The sequence below is a fragment of the Sander vitreus genome, chromosome 18 (genome assembly GCF_031162955.1).
Source record: "Sander vitreus isolate 19-12246 chromosome 18, sanVit1, whole genome shotgun sequence".
Taxonomy (NCBI): domain Eukaryota; kingdom Metazoa; phylum Chordata; class Actinopteri; order Perciformes; family Percidae; genus Sander; species Sander vitreus.
This window is the reverse complement of record NC_135872.1, coordinates 18,765,382-18,788,421: the sequence shown is the minus strand read 5'-3', so window position 1 is coordinate 18,788,421 and position 23,040 is coordinate 18,765,382. Positions and strand designations below refer to the sequence as shown.

At 42.8% G+C, this 23,040-nt stretch overlaps 1 protein-coding gene across 1 annotated transcript in view; it reads left to right on the top strand.

The window, feature by feature from the left end:
• The first annotated feature begins 807 nt into the window (after positions 1–807).
• evlb (Enah/Vasp-like b) overlaps positions 808–23,040 on the top strand; it is a 49,305-nt gene continuing 27,072 nt past the window's right edge. The window contains exon 1 of the mRNA XM_078274420.1: positions 808–1,211. Coding sequence (XP_078130546.1) covers positions 1,207–1,211 — 5 coding nt within the window. The 5' untranslated portion in view covers positions 808–1,206. The remainder of the gene's footprint in view (positions 1,212–23,040) is intronic.

Genomic DNA, 23,040 nt, shown 5'->3' with positions numbered 1-23,040 from the left:
ATTTATCTGAGCCTGTCTGTCCTCCATGTGAGGGAGCAGCAGCTGCTGTTGCAGACAGAGACAGATGTTAGCTGGTCGATCCTGGCAACTGACAGGTGTGTGCGCCACATACTGTACACTCTGTCTGTTCTTTTATACAGTATAGGCTACAGTTTCGTCTATTAAGGCCAAATACTGTATAATTAGGTACAGCAGCATGCCGTATTATACCTTAAGTCAGCAGTGAGAGTTATAAGAAGGGAAAATGGATGGGAGGACATATAAGACAAAGTAGCTATGACAGAACAATAGCTTTTAATTAAGTGTTTATTCATTATATCAGACGGAAAGAAATATAAAAAATATTCATTCACACACTCAAAATACAAGATCAGATTATTGTTTCACACACACACACACACACACACACACACACACACACACTATAATAAAGAATATATACAATACTATCTCTGCAGGGTCTTAATGGCTTAAAGTATTTGTGGTAATCATTTAAAATAATTTTAGAACAGTATGAGTGTTATTTTTATTTAGACAAAAAAAATATTATTTAATTTTGACATAACTTATGACGGTGTGCGGTATACCTGCCTGCACGGCAGCTGCTTGCAGACCGAGGGCGCTACCGTGCAGCAAAACCACCAAGACTTGATATTTCAGCAGCCGTCTCTCTCTCTCTCTCTCTCTCTCTCTCTCTCTCTCTCTCTCTCTCTCTCTCTCTCTCTCTCTCTCTCTCTCTCTCTCTCTCTCTCTCTCTCTCTCTCTCTCTCTCTCTCTGTCCATCCAGCCTCCCAGTGGTTGAAGGGAGGAAAAGATGGCACCTCAGAAGCCGCTGTCAGCCACTCCGCCCGGCTTCTCGTCCTGCGGACAGTGGCGTGCTTCCCTCTGAAATGGCCTCGGCCGAACCACCAGCCGCCTGACAAGACACCGGATAACATTTTCATTTCTTATTTTTTAAAAGCCAGACCTTTAAAACTGTGGGCATCCGTGCAGCATTTTCCACACCCTGTCGCCTTTTCCACCCTCAACATCTGCACATCCAGCCGGCTGCAGGCTTCGCTGGCAGCATCGCTGTTTTTTTTTAATAAAACACCCAGAGGTGCTGCTGCTGCTACTGGATCCTTTAACTAGAACTCAACTCAAGGACAAAGCACCGAGCACACAGAAAACATTATTCATCTCATATAAACGGACAGGAGAGGAAAGATGAGGTAAGCAGAAGCATGCGTTGCTTGTTTGCTGCACAATAAAGCGCAGACTGCTGTGATTCCACTGCGCATCATTATGGGATATTAAAGGATATAGCAAGATAAGCCAAAACATCCTATTAACGGGCGTACTGTTCGTTTCACTGGCGCAGTTTCATGCAGAGGCCTGTGATGTGCATGTGACCGCAGCACAAAAGGTGTATCACAGGACCACGCGCCTTTATTGACCGGCAGGTCACCTGTTGGCCGACACAAGAGGAGCGGCTGCTCTCAGATCAGCACATATACAGCCGTTAATACACTGCGAGAAGGCTTTGATTTGAAACCAGCTAACATCTCTGTCTCCAGCTCGCTCGTCTCCAGCTCGCTCTGTGATGTGTCACGTGGAGGTTGTCTGCAGAGAAAAAGAGGTGTTGTCATGGAAACCAGACTACACGTGCATAATTGTTATAAGCGTCACGATACTTAATTGCGACACATATCTGATCACTGGATTTACAAAGCAACCACACGTGTTTCATCTTTATTAGCACACCTATGTGTGTACACCCACACACATGGAACCCACATGCGCATGCACGCGCACACACCTTCCCAGCTGAGGGCCAATCAGCTGAGAGCATCCACACACTTGTCTCAGGGATGCAAGCACTGGTTTTACTGGCTGAGTGTGTAAGGACCTATCAGGTGAAATGTTACTGGTAGGACCCAACCGTGCAGCCAATCAGCTGCGAGCCTTCTGCTACACAGATGTGGGTGGGGCCCCAGCAGTTGGCACAGGTTCACCATGAACAGGAGGAACCCTGAGCTGACTCTAATTGCTGTTGGCTTTGAAATCTGTGAGTGAGTGTGTGTATCAAGGTCAGAGTGGGATTTAGCCACCAGGGTGCCATAGGTCAGGTTAGTGTCTCTTTTAACAAGTGACCCTCAAACTCTTACGGTTACTCTCTCTCTCTGTGCTGCTGCTATCTCTACTGTTATTTCATCTCCCTGTTATATATTGATGGTACCAAACATGCTCTTACATGGCTTGACATGTGCCGTTGAGCAAGGCTCTTTATCCTCATGTACTGTAGCCTGCTGTAGGATGATGTAGATTAGACAGATGCCTTAAACATAACTTATAAAACCCAGGAACACACCTGAATACATTTGTCTTACTTTATAGTACATACTTATTGCTCTGTATATAGTATGCACTACTAATTCTCACAGTATAGTACTGTTTTTCCCCCCATGTAGTACACAAGACATTATTTTGCACTAACAGAAAATGATAAAAGACTTCAATCAAACCACAATTATGAAATATCACTATCAAGTAAGCTTTATGAACAGACAGCTAAATGATTTTTCAGAGATTGTATTTTTTTCTGAGCTGTTTTACCACCATCCACAATTTATTTTTTCAAGTTAAGAGCGGATCCTCCATTTCCTTTATGTATTGCATTATGGGAAGATACTGTAGCATACACTCTCAAATCAAATGTTTTTTTTTAGTATGCAACTTTTCCAGTTAACTTTAATCTGTCACTTAAACAACAACTGCTTAGAACTACTATGTACGGACCTTTGACACATTTTCTTCCTGCATTGGAGCTTTTGTCTGATGTAAATTACCCTGACAAGCTGTCAGCTGATAGACTAAATATTTTAGGTTTTGTCTGACAGCCACTTAGATGCTCAGCTGTGATTTAGAATGAGTGAGTGATTCTGTGCTTCACAGAGGTGCTCTGTAGGTGGCAACATAGACTGTGACTCACCACAACAAGCCAGTATTTCATACAGTTTGTTGCAGCCCAGCTGGGTGCATGTGAGTGTGTCTCTGCTTGTCAGTGTGTGGTCTGGTTGTATCTTCCTCTCTCTGTCCACATGTTGGTAGTGTGACAGTGTTTGTTTGGTAGAACAGTTGAGTTGTGTGTGTGTGTGTGTGTGTGTGTGTGTGTGTGTGTGTGTGTGTGTCTTTTGTCTTTGCTGGACTACTATAGTATGCCCATTTGTAGGGCACAAACAGATGTTTTGTGCTGTGATCTAATGAGCATTGATCTCCATGCTGTGAGCTGCAGTTCAAACATGCATTACTCTAGGTCAGACATGCAGCAGCATCAAGGTGAACTGCAGGAACAGAGTTATTTTGAAGTGTTTCTGTCACAGGTCATTGGCAGGGTTTTAGATTTAAAATCAGCATTTGTTTTGATTCTACAGTAACGCATCATATAAAGTCCCCTCTGGGTATCTTCTAGAAAGAGAGACTCAGACTAGTCCTCTCTGTTGTTTAAACAGAAAATGAACTGCCATGTTTAATGTATCATCTAATATAAATGTTTGAATGTGGCCATAAAACCAACCAACCGTCATGCTTGAACAGGCTTATCCTTTTACAATAACCGAGGGAGTCAAAAGCTTGAAACCAACACAGCTACAGTATCTGTTTCTCATTAGTCAATATGAGACACATTAGTTTCAATTATGTCCAGCTGTGGTGAGGTTGAAGGTGCTGTAGGCCTCTGGGGGAACATCCTGGGACAGTAAAGCTGGGCTTGGTGATTCTAGTCTGGGATTTGGGTTGAAGGACTGATCCTTGGCTCGATGGAGCCTGAGTGTCTGATTCCTCTGATCTTTCCAGTTTCCTTCTCCACCATCTCTCCCTCTCTCCGACGTATTGATTAATAGACTGTAAAGGCAGCAGTCTCTAGTCTACTGGTCTGACACAACACCAATAACTCAGAGTTAGCAGTTAGCTCAAAGCACTGCTGTACCAAAGTACAGCTTCACAGAGCCACTGGCATGGCCGTAGAATCTTGTTTTATTGGTCAATCAGTTAAGTCATTTTTCAAGCTACTTTTCTCAGTTTAGTATTACATTGAATATTTTGTAATGTTTGTGAGACAAAACAAGCATGTGAAGCCCCACTGCTCATACTAAGTTAGAGACTTTTGTCCTGTAATGAGACTATAATAATATATAATATATAATATAATATACTGAATGAAACATTTCTCTCTTCACAGAGAGATCTGAAGTTAGATGACCCACTGATTTCTTATTTCAGTTTCCGACACAAGGCTCTTGAATAATCCTATGTCAGCAGCGGGAGTATTATCATTTAATTTTGTTATTTCATTGGTGGTGCTCTAATCTTAATATTATCTCATGTTATCTAATCAAGTAGTTCTTTCATTTGTATTACCACCTTTCATAAAACTGACTCAATGCACATTTGACATTTCATAAAGAAGTCATTTATAAATCACTACATATTAACTGTCAGTTTATGCAAATGACTGGACAGACGTAGGTGCCACCTCGACTAAGACACACCAAGATGAAGCCTTGAAGCCATGAAGCATATTTTGTAACTAAATGACTGCTTTGTACATTTGCTCATGGCTGACCCAGCCCTCTCATAAAGTCTGACAGCAGGATTGATGTGTGGCTCTGCCTGCGGCCTGAGCCAACCCGTGCTGGCCTCCCACCCATTGCCATTACCTCCATTTGCGTGGATTGGAGTGTTTCATTATGCTCTTAAAGTATAGTGTGGGCTTTTATCGATCCAGCATCATCACTGTTGCCTGATGCATATTGACAGGAGCAGTTTGTGTGGTATGTGTTTGATCCATAAGAATACCAACATTAATAGTAACTGTGTGCTGAATTAATGCAGGACAACAGCGAACACATAGATGTGAAATCAGCTCATTCATAGCAACTAGCAGGCTAATGCAAGTGCACAGAAGTAGGGGTGGGGGAAAAATCTTATGTATCGTGATTTTTTTGCAATGATTTTTAGAATACATTATTTTCCCTAGAATATATATTTATTTTTTTACCAATGATTCACCTACATATTTCCTGATATACGGTAACGCTGACGGTGACTACATCATATCCGTTTTCAGCAAAACAGAAAATGCAAAAAGCCCATGTTATGTACTTCTTAAATAAATGTTGTTGAGTGATATGTGATGTGCATTCTTTTTAGAAAACAATTAGTTTTTAGAAAATGTCTGATGATATATTGTCCCCAGAAGTGTATAATTCAACTTTTGTTTTTGTTAAAGAAGGAAAAGTAAATCGCAATACTCAATACTATCGATCGCAATACTTCTAGAATCGCAATAAATGAAAATCGAATCGGCACCCATGTATCGTGAAAGAATCAAATTGGGACAAAAGCATATCGTCCCAGCCCTACACAGAAGTGTGAAAGTGAATGTATGGTTTCTTATTGCACTGTAGGTGCATTGTAAGAGGAACATAAGCTTCAAAGAGAGGGGGGGGGTTGGCAGTTCCATAATACACCTACAACCTAACCTAAACCCATATTGTGTGCATCTGGTGCCTGCCCGGAAATAAATCAAAATGTCTTGGTTTATGGTATTGCCTGTAATGGTCATAGTCTGCTTTCGTGTTCCACTTCCGGGATTGCTCCGGTGCTGCAGGAAATTCTGCCAAATGCATGTATATTACATTGTATGTATGTATTGTTGACTGCTCCTCAGATCTCTGCAGGGTAAATGGAGACAGCTAGCTAGACTATCTGTCCAATCTGAGTTTTCTCTTGCATTTTGCAGCGGCTCAGTGCAGAGTTTAGCACCGCCCATGACGATTCTGATTGGTTTAAAGAAATGGCATTAAACCAGAGCACGTTTTCCTCCCATCCCCGAATGCTTTGTGGAGTAGCCAGACCCTCTTTCAGCGCTTTGGAGGAGGGTCTGGCAAAGCGAGACTAAATAGTCATGACTAGCAGTTGGAGGTCAGATTTCTTACTCAGGGCACAGCTGCGTTCTTTGAAGTCGCACAGGTGTGTGCTCTTGATTACACCCTTGGAATTTTCAACCCTCAACGTGGTAAACACTGCACTGCTCTGTAACACGTTTGTGATGCTAAAAATAGGTCTAACATCAGTGTTCAATACAAAGCTTCACAACTGCTTCATACCCATTAAAACCCCATCTGGTGAATAGTTAAAGCCGCTATGATAAATATTTTCATATGAATAATGGATCGAATGACTATGTCTATGTGGAAAGGGTCACTCCGGACGAGCCCATGGATAATTATCACCTGGTTCCCTTCAGCTTTACAGAGTCTTTCAGCATCTTTGTTGTCACTAGTCGTGGTTCCATTCACGCATTTTTATGCACGTTTTGAAGAATCACATTAGAAAAGCTGAATGGAAACGGCTATATTTGATAATAACTCCCTCGGTTGCGCAAAAAAGGTTTTACGCTCACTCGAGGTGGCATGACCGGACAGTATGAAACATGGCTAATACTCATGGACATAAAAGAACAACTTGCTAAATTGAACCAAATGCCTAATTACCTCTCTCTATTTTTCTCTTGTAGGTGGGTTAGATGGCCAAGGCGACTTGTTTTGTTTTCAGGTTAGCAACCTCTGCATCTTTTACTCTGTTTAGTGGCTGATTACAGCCATGTGTAGCCTATAGCGCTAACTTTTGATGAAACTACGCTGTAGCCTAGTTTATTCGCTCAAAACCAGTTGATTGAAACGCACCTAATTCGCATTTCTTTTTTTTCAACATTTTAAAAGTTCGCTTAACAATTTGAAAGAAAACACTTAGACGTAAAAACAGGGTGAAAATTCGCACTTGGAACTCATGACTTGTGCTTGTAACTTCAGGGTCGCACAGGCAGATAGGAAATATGTGTGTCCGTTGCACAGACTTTGTGAAACCTGACTGTTGAAAAATATTTCTCCACAAATTTGAATTACACATGCACAAAATAACTCTACATTTACAAACTGTTTTACAAGCTCAAAATATATATGACCCTTTTTTTGATCCCATAGAACACAGCTATGGTTTTGTTTAGCAGTTGGAGCCAGATAGTTAGTGGAAACTGAAAAAAGAGCAAAAAGGAGAGTGATTATTGGACTTCCATTCGTCAGGTGGTCACAAACACGACTCTAAATGAATGCTTAATCTGCTAAATCAGCTGGATGTGTTTACAGCTTGTTTCCACTGCACAAATGTTTCCAAACATCTGTTAAATGCAGGTGTGAATATATCAGTTTGAAATGTGGCTTGCATTATCTACAAGATAATTATCTACAAGTTAATGCAAGTTATTTAAAAACTGATTGCTGTTTTGACAAATATACTACCTCTATTGATTACTGATCACCACTAGCTTTTGCATGTGGGACACTTGCAGCTAAAATAGATAATGGTACATCATTTTTATGGGGGGTTAACAGCGCTTGTTACAAGGCAAGTTACAATTAATCAAAAGGACAACAGCTTATAGACTACAATGACAGATGCAAACATAGTCTCCTAAACATTACAAATATATACTTCTATTTTTTCCAAATACCAGTAAATACATTTAGAAAGAAACCCAGATTGACCCAGATTATGCTTTTGTGTAGATAATGAGGAAATGTTTAATATGAGCATATTTACACAAAATGTTCATACTGAGCATATCTGCGAAACTTCCAGTGACAGAGATTTGTTTTCCAATATTTGCACATGGCATGAATAACATATTTGATTATGTTTAGGCTGTTCAAAGCACTTGGTTAAGGTTATGGAAAGATTGTGGTCTTGCTTAATACTAAAAAATCGACTTCTGTGCAGTGTACGTATGTAGCATATTCGCATAGGGTTGAGTCTTTTTATACTACAAGCTGCAAAAAACAGTTTTCTATGAAAACAATTTTGTTAATGGGGCAGAAACAAGAATGCTGTGACAACGTATGAGCGCTGAAAGTTCAGCAGCTTGTTGTTTTGTTACTCTGCTTGCAAGAAAACAATTAACGGATGTGTATACATTTATATACTGCAGAAGCTGTAGTTTACAGATTGCACCACGATGCCTGTGCACAAAGCTGCAGCCACATCACATCTGTGACAACAGCCACATTTGTCATAATGCAGTCGGACAAACACGGCACAAAATGGAAAAAGATGTTGCACACTATGAAACATCCAGTGTCAGGTGTAAGGCCCTGTGTCCTGTCTCTGTTGTGAATCTGTTTAATAACACAGTGCATTCTGGGTGACAGCAGTGTGGTTTGTGAGTCATAATTATGCACACTGAGGCATCACAAGCCAGAGCGCTGAGGCTGATCCACACAGACGTGTGTGTGTGTGTGTGTGTGTGTGTGTGTGTGTGTGTTTAAGAGAGAGAGAGGTAATCAAATTTTTGTGAATGAGAGGCAAATCACTCCCTCCTCTTTTCCCCCGCTCTGTCCCTTCCCCCTCTGTATCTTCCGTGCCAACTCCCATTGGTGTGTGGCGTAATTAAAATGATCGGCTCATGTGAGTCAGACAGTGTGTGCATGTGTGTGTATTTGGTTGCAGCTGAAATTCGACCCCCCAGGCCTGAGAGGATGAGCTAGTGTGAGTTAACCAAGTAGACAGGAAACGTCCTCCTCTCCGTCACACCTCTCACACTCATTTAATCCCTTTTCTTTCTCCACCTTACTTTTATTCTAGCGTGACTGCATACAGGTGGATTGTGGGTGTTTGTGGAGATGAAGGGACTGGGAAATCAGATTGGATTATACCATATGGATTATACAGAACGGCATGGGACTGGATAGCTTTATTGCATGTATTTGGACAGTGACACATTTCTTTGTTGTTTTGACTCCAGCACATTGGATAGAAAACTGCAATGAAGTCAAAGTGTGTGCACTTTAATTTGAGGGTGTTCATATCTATGTTGGGTCAACTGTATAGGAATCACCACAGAAGACTAGTGTAGTGGATCTAAAAGGAAGAGTTAAAATTGTGCAGAAACCCCCTTTAGCAGATAGAAAATACTCTTCAGGGTTCACAAAAAGATGCAAACCCCTGGTTTAGTTCATCAATTTCCTGTAGACTACATGACGAATGAGACAAAGGTCAACCAGAGCGATGGATAGAGGAAAATTCAGGGGAAAAACAGCTCAGGATCCAAGAACAAAATGCCACCTAATCTGTCAAACTGTAGTTACACATCACAGATTTCCCAAATTTGATGTCACTTTTTCCCGCAGCTTCTCACACAGCATCATTTTTCTTGGCGTCTTTGCGATTCACCCATTTTCACCACAAAGCTTCATCACATCCTCCTTTTCTGTCCTCTCCTCTCCTCTCCTCCCTGCCACACACACACACACACACACACACACACACACACACACACACACACACACACACACACACACACACACACATTTACTCAGTCATGCTGTGTGTCAGAGAGAAGGCCATCTCTCCTGCTGTATGCTAATAGGTTGTTAGAGTAGCACTTGGCTGATCTCTCTCTCTCTCAAACACACACACACATACACAGTCAAATATATATATACACACACACACACACACACACACACACACACAGCAGAGACGGAGGTGTGTAGCTTTGAGGATTAGAACACAATCTGCTTCCGTGGTCTAGAGAGAGAGAGAGAGAGAGAGATACACTGTAAGTGGAGACTGGATGTCTTTTCACCCTTCCAGTTCTCCTCTTTTCTCTCTATAGCACTCCCCTGTTATTCTCCTCCCCCATGTTCTTGCCCCCCTCTCTCTCTCTCTCTCTCTCTCTCTCTCGCTCTCTCCCTCCCAGTTTATCTCCATCCCACCCAGGCATTTAACTCTCTCTACCTGTCTGTCCATCTGTTTCCTCCTCTATCCCCCTCCCTTTTCCATTTTGTTTTTACACTCCAACCTCCCTCCCCTATGCTCTCTCTTCCCCATCTGTGACCCCTGATCTGTCAGTCTGGTGCATGTTCTTTTCTTGTGTTTTACTCCCTTATGCTTTCTGCTCACGGTGACAGTTTTCATTACTGCTTAGATAAAGACCAAGGACCTACAATATGATGGTGAACAAGTCCTTATCTTCTTGAACAGAAAAAGAGAGAGAAGGATGAATGACCTGAACAGGAGTTGCTGTTCAGAAATAACATCCCTCTTAACAATGCGATTCAGTGTCATATTCAGCTCTGCTTTGGAGGTTTTAATGAGACTACCGAGCCTCTGTCTTATTATTTTATTAGCCTACCTTCATAAGTATAGTCGCAACTCATAACCCTTAGCTACAGTAGCATATTGTTTTTTTTTATTTTAAAATTGTAATCCTGCTAATAATCCACATTTTTACTAAATGTATTGGTAATCTGATTACATCTTTTTTTCTGTAACTTTAAAGGAATACAGTTACCTTTTTTTGTATCCTAATTACATAACCCTGTTCCATGTATTCCGTTACTCCCCAAAGCTGCCTATGCAAGTCAAAGGCAAGCTGTGATTGAGTGTCAGGGTCCAATGTGTATTCCATTGGATTTTAAACCTTATGATGTTATCATGGTAATCCGGGCACAAAACGTCTGTGTTACAGACTGGGGCATTGAGTTTGAAAGACATGGGTGTTTAAAGGTGCACGACACACATAGCCGATTATCGGCCGTCGGACAGTCTGGCGAGGTCGAGACTCGAGTCTACGGTGAACTATTTTAGTACAATATGAGATCGTATTCTGAACAAGCCGCCATGACAGCTGTGAATTTCCGGAGAAAAAAGACCCACGTGACGCGTTTGTCCTATCAGCTGCCGGTTTTCATTTTCTGGGAAACAATACAGAGAAGCGCCGCCTGCTGCTATGGGGACGTACTACGCGCAGAGCGTACGCTCAAGTCGGTGTCGCCTCAGTGTGTTTTGAGGCATTTCTTTGGACCTTGGGAACCCGACTGATCAGTCCGACTGCCTTTTCTGCCGACGGTCGGCCGTCTGGTTGGTGTGCAACAGCTCTAACAGGCAGGGGAACTCTAATGTAAGATGCTATTGAGTTGAATTATGGGAAATGTAGGATCAAGTGTTTTTGAAGTTTGGCCCATACTAGTCAGCATACCACAGCTTCAATTTTGACCATTCTTTTTTTAATCAGTCTCTTGCAAGCCTCCCAACTTTGTGGAAGTGCAGTACTAAATCGCTGTGCTTAAATTGCCGTGGAGCTGTAATGATGCCTCATTTGTCCAAGAAGGCTACATGATGCAAGTCATTGCAAGCAGACATTTGCATGTAGCCTGAAGTAAATATGTCTTTTTCCAGGGTCTGGCAAATATGTGAACTAATAACACACAGATATAAAAAAGGACAAGGATGACATTTTATTGGCACAAAGAATTGTCTACTGCCGTCCACACCGATTACAGAGCAAACCGTGCCATACAACAGTTCTATAGCCAGTCACATCAATGAAATTGCCTGCTGGCAAAACACAGCAGAACAGATGTGGGTGATGTGAGTGGAGTGCGCTGTACTATAGCAGAAAGAGCCCACGGGTGGGATATTTTCCTGGAATGTCAAAGTATGTACAGTAAATATGGGAGGGGTTTATTGGTTACTGGCAGGCTGCTGTGATGTGGAACCTACCCAGAAGATTAGTGTTATAGCCACACACCACTTACTGTATATAACTTATAATCTGCATGCATCTGGATAAACAGAGCATGGGGATTTTAAAGGGGCAAATGTTGGCATTGAACGCTCAAATTTGGTATGTTTCATTGATGTAGACATTGACCCCTCTCCAAAGCCAATTGAGCCACAACTTCCAACAAAGGGATCTATTGCTTTTTCTCCACCTGTGTCCCTTGTTGCTAATGAACCTCCAGTAAAAGCTGTCAGAGCTGTGTGTGTGTGTGTGTGTGTGTGTGTGTGTGTGTGAGTGTGAGATTGTGTTGCATCCAGAGCTCCACCCAAGCCCGGCATGCCACATCATGTGCGATAAAACACGGGAGCCATCAGATGAATTAAAAATCTGTTGCTCCTCCTCCTCGCCTCCCCCCCATGCGGGCTTACGCATCACCTAGGCCAATCGAGAGCCGAGAGAGGAGAGCAGGGAGGCGGAGGAGGAGGAAGGAGAGAGAGGGGGGGAAGGACCAGCTGCCTCCGGGGCTGGCGGCCCATCGTTCTTGTCACAGCTGGGAGGGGAGGATGGGAGGGATGGAGGGAGGAGGAGGGATGGAGAGGGAGGAGGTAATCCAATGAGACACAGAGAGGAGAGCCAGTGCGAGGGCAACGCCTCACAGCACCGGGAATCTCTCTCTATCTCCATCCCTCTCTCTCTTTCCCCCCTCCTCCGTCTCTGAAGCGTAAAAGCCAAAGGACTCTCATCTCCCATTCAGTTTCCTCTGTATGTGGCTGAGCTGGGCTGCTCTCACATTTTTAAGCCTTGCTTTCCCCCACAGTTCAACATTCTCCTTCATTTCTTCCTAATTTTGCTTCTCTACCTGCTAAAGGATGAATTATTGACAAAAACCAGGATTGTTTTTTGTGTCTTTAGGAGGCAGCATCTTTTACTGGACTCATCTTTGTTCTTGTGCTCACAGCTGCTGAGTGTACAGTGGCTGCTAGTGGGGAAATAGGTTAGTGTGCCTGTTTGGTGCTGGGCAGCAGAGGTGATTGAATGTGCTGTACACGGAGGAGACGAAGAAGAGGAGGATGCCTTCCTGGCGGTAGCGCTCTGTAGCCCTGCGACCACTTGGGGAGAAGGTGTCTGGGGTTGCTGGCGCTGAACTCTGACCTTTAGCAAAAGTGTCAGCGAGGAAATTTAGGACAGACAAAGGAAAAAGCAACAAATACAGCCGTTTTTTTTCTTTCTCCCATTTTTGTAGTTGCTAAACAGGGCTGACCTGTGTGTCTGCTGTGTGTGGACACCATGGACATCAACCTTCAGTCGCACCGGTTTTACTTCCCCCAGATCTACTGTGCTGAACCGGGAGCACAGCCACAGCTCACTGAGTTCAAAGTCAGGTAGGATTTAAGGGTGGGAAAGGTGTTTACGATGGACCCATCAATACATGAGAGATCAAGTACTTATTCTTGACTGGTGGAGACACCCAGGTCTGATGTCTCCATTTGCTTTTGTCAGTACCAAGTGCCTCTTAGATCCACCCAAAATGTAGCTAGAGCATCATGATTGTATTTCCCAACAGATCCCCAGCTGCTGCTGCATATGAAGCGTTTCTGTGTATGATGTGAGCGAATGGTTGCCCTTGCAGGGGGATGGGGCTGCATGCTAATGTGTTAGCTAGCTGTGCAGAAAAGTGTTAGGCTCCTGGGAGAAGCAGAGGGCATTGATGGCCTATGGAGCAGCTTGCCAAGTTTGGGGAGAGGGGATGACAGTGCTGCAGTTGTGTAATATTTGCCATCCAGGCCCCTGTGGCCGCAGTATCCCTCATTTGCTGCCTCTGTGGCTCTTTTGTTCTCTGTGTTAAGGCCTCTCTCTTTCTTTATCTGCCACTCTCTCTCCAATCAACGCCAAAAGGTGCTCAGGGTGGCTTGTTGCATCCACAGCCAACGCCTGCCATCATGGTCGTAGAGCGCTCAAAGACGCATGCTCAGACATGCAACAGCTTCCCTGCTCTTTGTCTTGTTGAGCTGTAATTGTGCCGGATGGAGCTGTTGCATTCAGGCATGCAAGAAGTCTGAGCTGTTGCTGTGGGACATCCATATAAGAAAACATTTGTCTTTTCACTCCAATGAAGCACACATTCACAATTGTTTCAGTTTCTTTTAAGCAATCTGTCCTTGTACACATCCCCATCCATCCATCCAGCCAGCCATCTTTCCATCTATGCATTCATGTTTTGAGATGTCCTTGTAATCTTGTGTGCGATACGTTTGACGATTCCTCCTCTAACAGCTCTGATTAGTGCAGTTTTAAGGGACTCAGCCAGAGTTTTGTCCCACTAAGCAGCTTTTAGTTTGGCCGGTGCTCCAGGCTGGAGCAGCTTTATGGGGCTACAGCGTGTCACTATCATGGCCTGGCCGAGCTCCCTGGTGGCTCCACGGGAGTCTGAGGGCATTCACAGCTGGGCGAGGAAGAGAAAGAGAGGAAAAGAAAGGGAGGCTGTATGCCCAGTTTTCTAACTATCTGTACCCACTGCATTTAGTCTTAAACTCTTATTTGCTACCGTACATGTCATACCTGCTCTTTGTAACCCAGGTTAGTATTTCACTTTCTGGCCAGAAGGGTTAAGTGTAGGGCTGTCAGCATTAACGCGTTAATCGCGATGCGATTAAGGGTCGAGCATAATGCGTTAATTTTTTTTATCGTATTAATCGCATGCCGCCATTTATTAATTTATTTTCACTTCACTCGGCTTTGCGTCGTGCCTAACAGGCTACTATTTTGCCGTACTTCCTCGTAACACATCCTGCTGCTGCAGGAATAGCAACGCGGATTTCGGTGCCTCATTCTGGTGCCACTGATATGTCTGCACTTCTCTCTGATGCTCTGAAAACAGACTTTACAGGAACCAGAAACATCGCTGCACATGACGCTAGTTAATGCTATACTCAACAGCAGCTAACGTTAGCCTACCGCTAGCTAGTAGCTGGATTAAACACGGTTACAACGCTGACAGCTAACGCTAAACGGTGTAAAGTGTGACTGTATTTCACTGTAGAGGATTCCGACACCGGGATGTAACAATCTGCAGCTGCTGTTGTCGGTAAAACGCAGACGGTGCGTTCAATGAAACTGGTAATTTACAGCCTTATGGTGCATTCAAAGTGTGACTAGATTAAATATATAATAAACAAATACAAATCTTAAAATCAAGTTCATAAAGTCACTTTCTTTGCATTCATTTGATTCCCAATCAAGATCCACTGGTAAGAATGGCTTTCCATTGTTAATATGTACTTAAAAACAGTTCTGAAATGCAAAATAATAGAATTTTAATCATGTGGTAAAACATGCGATTAATCGCAATTAACTATAGAAATTCAACGATTAATCACGATTAAGGAAATGTAATCGTTTGACAGCTCTAGTTAAGTGTTTTAAGCCTAATAAACAATTTCACAGATTCAATCCAATGCAGTCTCACCTCAGTGACCTTCTGTGAAATGTCCACATCAGGAAATGTAGGCAGATATCAGTGTTTGACATGTTTGTGTAGACTGCAGCCTTAATTAAAAAAACTACAGTCTCGCACATTTCCGGTTGTGCCTCGCACCTCTCCTCTTCTTCACTGGAAAAGAGACACGTTAGGGAGGCACACCAACACACACAAACATACACTCACACAAACAAACCCTGTGTGCATTTGCAGAGATTAAAGAGGTTTAAAGTGTGTTGTGTTTTCACAAAACCAATTTAGGCCCTTAAGCAATATTAATTTTTCACAAATCAGATTTTATGCAATGGATACTCATTTAGGAAAGCAGAGAGAGATTTTTTTACTGAAAATACACATAAATAAATTCTATAAATCTATTTCTGAGCAGATTAATCGTGTTTTTCCTGGCTGTTGAAGTTAGTTTAGCTCACAATAAACAGGAAATGGACACAACTACACAGCAGCATTAACAGCTATGTTATTAGCGAGGTGAGCTCATTAGAGCTGAGTGCGAGGGAAGAAGGAGGAGAGAGATTGGAGATAGAAAAATGAGAAATCAAGAGAGACAGAGAAGGAAAGCGAGAGGGAGAAGATAGAAATGTGATGAGAGGGAGAGAAAATAAGAGCCCAGGAGAGAGAGGGGGGATGGTGAAAAGCAAAGCCAAGCAAAAGGAGAGTGGATTGTAAATGTGAGAGGGAAACAGTCAGACGGATGGAGGTGGAATTAGAGCAGAAAGGAGGAGCCGGTGTGATTGTGAAGACAAAAAGGAAATCATGTTTGATGATGGTTTCTGGTGGGGTTTTGGTGTGGCACACACCTTTTGAAAAACCTTTGTGAGGGATCCTGGGATATTAGCTCCAGCCTGGGCTCCATGGTGACAGAAGTATAGGCACAGTATGGCCAGATAACCATGACAACCAGTGCTGGCCAATCCATGGGAGCATACAGACATGTATGCATAGAAATGCACAGTGAGAGAGAGAGCTTCTGCTTCAATGCCTCTTAAAGCTCCAAGCAGAAACCCAACCTTCTTGGTAATGTGTGTGTGTGTGTGTGTGTGTGTGTGTGTGTGTGTGTGTGTGTGTGTGTGTGTGTGTGTGTGTGTGTGTGTGTGTGTGTGTGTGTGTGTGTGTGTGTGTGTGTGTGTGTGTGTGTGTGTGTGTGTGTTGGGGAGTGGGAGTGGAAGTGTGGGAGTTCACATACGTCCGAGTTCATGCAACCATTTTTTGAACAGATAATGGCTCACTATAAAATAGAACTATATAAATTACTCCTGGTGTGGGAAATTCACACACATCTAAAGTGCAATGTTAGAACCATTTCCTTCTTTTCACATCCAATATCCAACTAAAAAAATGTGATTTTGGTTTTTGGTGTCCTCCCTCCACGCCCTACTCTTTCCTTGCAGGTGTTGCATATTGCAAACTTGTTATCTTCTGCACACACGCTGAAGAATTTCCAAACAGCTGACATGTTGCAGGTTAATTCACGAGGTTCCCTACATGTGCGAGAATAGCGCGGAGACGCGCTTCACACCACGAGCGGGTACGCGCGACACACGGCGGAAAAGTTGAGAGAAAGGAAAAAGAGACTGCGCTGTGTGCGTGCGTTCTTGAAAACTGTCACACGTATAACTATAATATATAATTGTAGCATTGACCGGCATGAAATCGGCATATGTCAGACTGACCTGCCGGTCGCCGGTCATGGACGAGCACGTGAAAACCGGCCAATTCCGGTCACCGGCCGGTCTATCGGTGCATCTCTAGAGAAGATGGTTGTTTTTTTCAAGTATTTAAATGTCTTCTTAAGTCAACATGTCTTTGGATTCTCTGACCCCTGCTCTCGTCAAAAATAGGTTTCAGTTGTTTCAATTCTCCCCTTCAGCTCACTCACGTTTTCTTCAGCTTGAAAGCCTTTTTACTTAAATCCAAGAGCTGCTGTAATGTGCATTATTGCTTGAGGATTATGTTTTAGGATGATGGAAGGGCTCTCTGTTTTTCAGGATTCCCAGAGGAGACTAAATGTCTGCATTATTCCCTCAGTGTAACCTGGTAGATTAGAGACGGACTCCATCGCACGTGCATGTCAAACGTTAGAAAGCCCTGCTGGAAATTTGTCAAATATTCTGGGTCACTGAATCCACTGACTGATAATTTGTGGCACAAATAGGATGTCCCCCATGACATTGTGTGTGTTTCACTAACGGACGAGTCGTCAATTACAGCTGCCTGTGAGTGTGTGCGTTATGCAGACTATCAGGTCCTGCTGTAGTCTGCAATGGAGAGCACTTAACCTAATGGCCTCCAGCAAACGCGCAACTGTAAAATTAATCACATGTAAACATGTCTGCACTGTGTGTGTATGTGTTTGTGCGTTCATGTGTGTTTGAGGCTTCACAGTAAGTAGCAGCAGTTAAATGGCATCATAGGGCAGAAAGAGCACAGCCTCAGGACACTTCCGCAGCTTCCTCTTCTCCTTCCCTTCGCTCTCCTTCCTCTTTTGTTTCTTCCAGGGATAAGGACTTGTTTCTTTTAGACAATCTAAGTGTTAATGCTCTAGCTATGCTCTCACCTACAGCCTTCTCTCTGCTGGGACATTTTTTCCCCTCTGCCAAATGGAGACGCATGCATTTTTTAAAGCCACCCCCACTCTCTGCTGCGTTCCGTATCTTCTGTATCTCTCTGCCGCCTCGATTTATCTTCATCGTCATCATCGTCTTAATTCGCCTTTCTCTTCTCCCTTCTTCTTCTTCGCTCTTCAGTTTTTCTCTCTGTCCCTCGTTTCCCCGTTCTACTCTTTCTCGTTTTTCCTCTCAGCATGGGGTCACTGCGCCTCTGCTCAACCATTTAGTTTGTCGGCTCATGCCTGGATTGATTTGAGGAGTGATTAACCTCCCAACATGCATGCACACACTCAGTCAACAAAGTTTGATTCCTCTAATATGTTTACAGGAGCCAAAGCTTCAGCTGTAGGCCGACGAGGACGGCCTGAGGCGCTAGACTCTGGATGAAACATACCAGGAAATGCTCATTAAGCTGAGATCAAGATTCTCACGAACAACAAACTAGACAGGAATGTCTGGCTCCTTGCTGGCCTTGAAGCCTTTAATGCCACACATGAAACTGAAAATGAAATGTCCTTTATGGGAATAGTTTGACAGACACACTTATTTGCTTTCTTGCCGAATATAAGACGAGAAGATCGATACCACTTTGCACGTGTCTTATAAATGTGAAAGTGGAGCCAGGACACAGTTAGCTTAGCTTAGCATTAAGGCTGGAGGGCTGGAAAGCTAGCCGGGCTCTATCCAAAGGTGATAAATCAAACAGCACCTCTAAAGCTTACCAATTCACACGTTTAGGGCTGGAACAATGTATGGACGTGACAGATTACGTAAATACTTTGCTTGCTTTGCATGAAATGCGTCGATGCGTCCCACTGTTTACATTCATGCCTGATGGCGGCTTCTGCTCCCCCAGGCATGCTGAAAAAGAGTCTTTATCAATGCCGCCCGCTTTCCAGCGCATTTGTAAGTTGTTGTTTGTTTATGCGCATATAGAATTATAAAATGAAATGACGTAGATTTACGTTGTCACTCTGTATGTCGGTGTAAGCAACCAAAGATAAGATATCGCATTTGCGATTCGACGTGCGTCAAGATCCGCTAGTAAACAAATACATCTACATGAGAGATCCAGACTTCTCTACAAAATGGAATGTAACTTGTTTAATACTGAGCACATTTTGATGAAATTTGGTTTGCTATAAACGTGAGAACTTGAATATGATACTCAGTATTTTAGCTACTAATGACTAAATCACTTCATTAATTAAATAACCAAAACTTTTTTTGTTCCCCAGACTCCAGTTAAGAGAAAAACATCCAGTCAGTTCATCCGTACACCCCGAGACGTACTTTATATGATAAGTCCAATTCTGCAGGCTGGATGTCACAAATATTGTTAATCTCAAATATTTATATATTCATTAATTCCCTTTAGACACTGACACACAGCCTACAATACAATAATATAATATACAATACTACAATACAAAAAAGGTTGAAAGATTATAAGTTATGGTTATTAATAATTGGTGAGTAAAGAATGAATTGACTAATCAGAATAGTCAATAGATTAATCGAAAAAAGAATCGATAGATTCACCTCTAGCTTCATATCTAACGGACAAATATGTAAGTAGTATCGACCATCTCATCTAAATCTCTGCGAAGAATATGCTTTTGTTCCTAAAACGTGGAATTATTCCTTTAAGGGGATCTTCATGCACCTGCAGGATTCAAATCTCATCTGCATGCACCTTACTAATACTCAGCTGTGTGTCGGTTTGCACTGAGTTCACAGCAGATTAACTTGTTCGTTTAGGGCTGCAGTCAACTCATTAGGGATCTACTGACCATGTGTTGTCTCTGCCGATGTGTCCGTTATGTCAGAGGATTTGGCCGTCTTTGCAGAGACATAAAGGACCATCCCCAAGTCTAAATCCTCCGCCGCTGAGTCTCTCAGTTATTTTCTACTCTCTTCTGTCTCTCTGATATAAGCCAAGTGGGGTCAGACAGTCCTCTCTTTAATTCCGTTTGTTCTGCTTGTCGTCTTCTCTCAGCGATAAAGTTAGGAGGGAACAAGGCGATGTAAGGACAACAGTTAAGAGTTAAGACCTTACGTTCTATTAGACCTTGTGCACCAGCCATTTTGCTCACGTGACAACTCCCCTTTACGAGTTTTGAGATGTTGTACATGTGGCTTAAAACCACAGTCAGAAATTAAAACCTCTTCCTTTAACGCCGCTTAAACTCAATGTTAATCCTCAAGCAAGACTGTCTCATCCATCACACTTAATAATACATGCGGGTTTTTTTTGGTCAAAAGTTTCACCTGATCACCTGAACCTGATCTCGCAATGAACCTCCTGATTGTGCTCTCCCCCTTCAAGATTCCCTACTGCTGTGCTGCTTTTTCAGAGTCTCAGCATTAGCACTTGGGGTTGAGGAAACTCTTAAATGCTTTGCGGTGCAGCAGTAAAAAAAACCTCATCCTTGCACTCTCTTCGGCAGACTTTCAGCTGGAATTAAACCATAAATTCAGACGTGTTTTATGGCACCAGGACGTGGCTTTATTCCTTTTGGCCATCTCAGCTGACCTCTGTGGAATTTCAGAGACATTTAAGGCTTTATTAACGGTTTGAAGAGAGAACAACACAAACCCCAAAGCAAGGCAACATGTACAGTAGACAGCAAGTAGTTAGAAATATGCTTTACGGTGTGCGGAGTCGGTAGTGTCTGCCTACGACCCTCGAACTGGGACAGCAGTTAGCTCATACAATATTCCATAGCATTACATACACTGACACACGTGGATGCATACACCCGTGTTAATACACAGCTGCAGTCACGTGAGACACTTATTTGATAATGAGAGGATGACACAGGGCATTGTGTAAAACAGTGAGGTCTGTAATTAAAGAGCAGACCGTCTGAATGTTGCTGATTTTTAATTCATATCTCACTGCTCATTCATCTTTTCTTCACAGCCATATTTTCTAGGCCAAGCGAATATTCCACTCCAGTTGTCATGCCAACAGATTAGCGTGCTATTGCGTGGTCTCAGTAGTCAGCACTGGAGTATAGGAGTGCGTGTGTGTGTGTGTGTGTGTGTGTGTGTGTGTGGCGTCTTTTCTGCAGGGTCTCCCGGCTCTGTCTGGTATGCATTCACATATATATAAGCTGAGTACACTCAAGCACACACACACACACACACACACACACACACGCGCACACACACTGCTTGATTAGCATGCTTTTGAATAACTTTTGTAGCAGACTTCACATCACATTCAAGTGTGCAGCATTAAAAATAACCATAGAAATGAATACTGTATCACACACTAAGGACTACAAAAGAGTCTTAAAGCAGGTGGTTTAGAAAACAGGGCCAAATGCAAATGTTTGCAGGTATGAAATCGTTACTAAAAGAACATGTGTTTATGTTTATATAACTTTATAGACAGAAGAATGTATTTTTCCCACCTGTTTTCCCTGCCTGTCTTGGGTTGATTGAAGGGCCAGGAAATGCTTGTAAGATGCTCAGAGATTTTAGTATTACTGTAGTTGACCACTGAATTCACAAGCTTTGGTGACGTAAACAACCCCACAAGCAACTCATAAAACAGCATTAAAGGATTATGTGAATTAGAATAAAAATGGCTGCTTAAATGTCAGTGCGTCTAACAGGAAGTCATAATGCCGACTAGACTCTGCAAGTTGATTTTTCCACAGTGTTGACATGAACTTACACCACTCACACCTTTCATAAATTTAAACTCTAGCTCTGTTAGACTGTACTTGGGCACAGCGGTGCTGTCAGCATGCTAACATGCTCACGATGACAACTCTAAATGTTGATGTTTAGCAGGTACAATGTACACTATGTTAATCATCTCAGTTTAGCGTGTTAGCATGCTAACGTTTCCGAATTAGCACTAAAGACAAACTACAGCTGAGCCTGATGGGACTGGGTCATTTTGCAGGGATTTAGTCATAAATCAAAGTACTGGATAAAGTGAAAATTTGACCTGATAATGCAGCTAGATGAAAAGGGATCAGCAAAGCCATAGGAATATATTCTATAGGGACCTTTTTTTTAAAAATCATAATACATCCTATAGTTGTCTAGATATCAGTCAGTCACCCTCATGGTGGTGCTAGAGGTAATCTTCAAAGTCATCAGGCGTTATCCTCTGGAAACCATAAATGTCTGTTCCAAATTTCATGGCAATCCCTGGTGAGATATTTAGCCTGGACCAAAGTGGCAGACCAGACGCGTAACTATTGGTAAGCAGGGTAAGCGGTGCTTACGGGCCCGGACCAATCAGGGGCCCGCGTGACTGGACGATATTGATTGACAGCCGGGGCCCCCTATCGCATTTGGCCACTGACCAAGCGAGAGTGAGAACGGGTCAAATTAATTTCCTTGTTTCAGAGACCGTTCTCTTCACGTGTGCGACTCGAACATCTCACATTTACCAAAAAAACGTACAACGAAAGACCGTGCAGAACATTTTAGACCGTCCTGCCAACCTGTAAACATTTTAACATCAATGTACGCGGTAACGTTTTTTCACTCTAAAGTCACTGAAAGCTGCTGCTGTTTACATCCTGTCTGATCTCTGCAGCGGGGCGGGGCTGCTGAGTTCCCCCCGCGACTGACACACACACACACACACACACACACACACAAAATCACACACGGTGGATGCAGGAAAAACCGGAGATGAGACCTACAGGATGACCTAAATTGAGGACAGCTACACTCGTTTTTTTATTTTTTATTTGATTCATTCAATAAATTATTACTGTGGAATTTCTTTCTTTCTTTTTGTCTTAAGTCCACCAGCCATTTTCATATTATACCAACATTTGCAGCATCCTGAGCCTTTTTGGTAAAGTTCCTAGGAAATCTCAGCCCAGAGTAATTAATTAATAGTAATAATTATTATTCTCCCCAAAACAAGTTTCCTTAAAGAACTATACAAAAAACTTTTTTTGCAACTTTCACTGTCTTCTGCAACTTCATTGCAACAAACATACAAAAGACAACGCAACTTTTATTGCAAAATCAGGCATTTTGGACTGCAACAATCTAAAAAAAAGGCCACGAAATCCTGGAGGGACTGCCCTTGTGTGTTTTTTCATGTGTTATGATGCGCATTCACCAGTGTTTTGTTGTTGTTGTGGTGGTGCGCATAGGCTACTCCTGATTTTGTCAGTCATCTCATCTCTTATATGTGTCTCTATGATCCTATCCTGTCCTATTGATGGTAGCCTACTCGTGGACATTGCGCCGTCATCACGTGCTGTAGTAGGGGGGCCCGCCTTGATAATCCTGCTTAGGGGCCCGGTGTTGGCTCGTTACGCCACTGTGGCAGACACTGCCTCCAG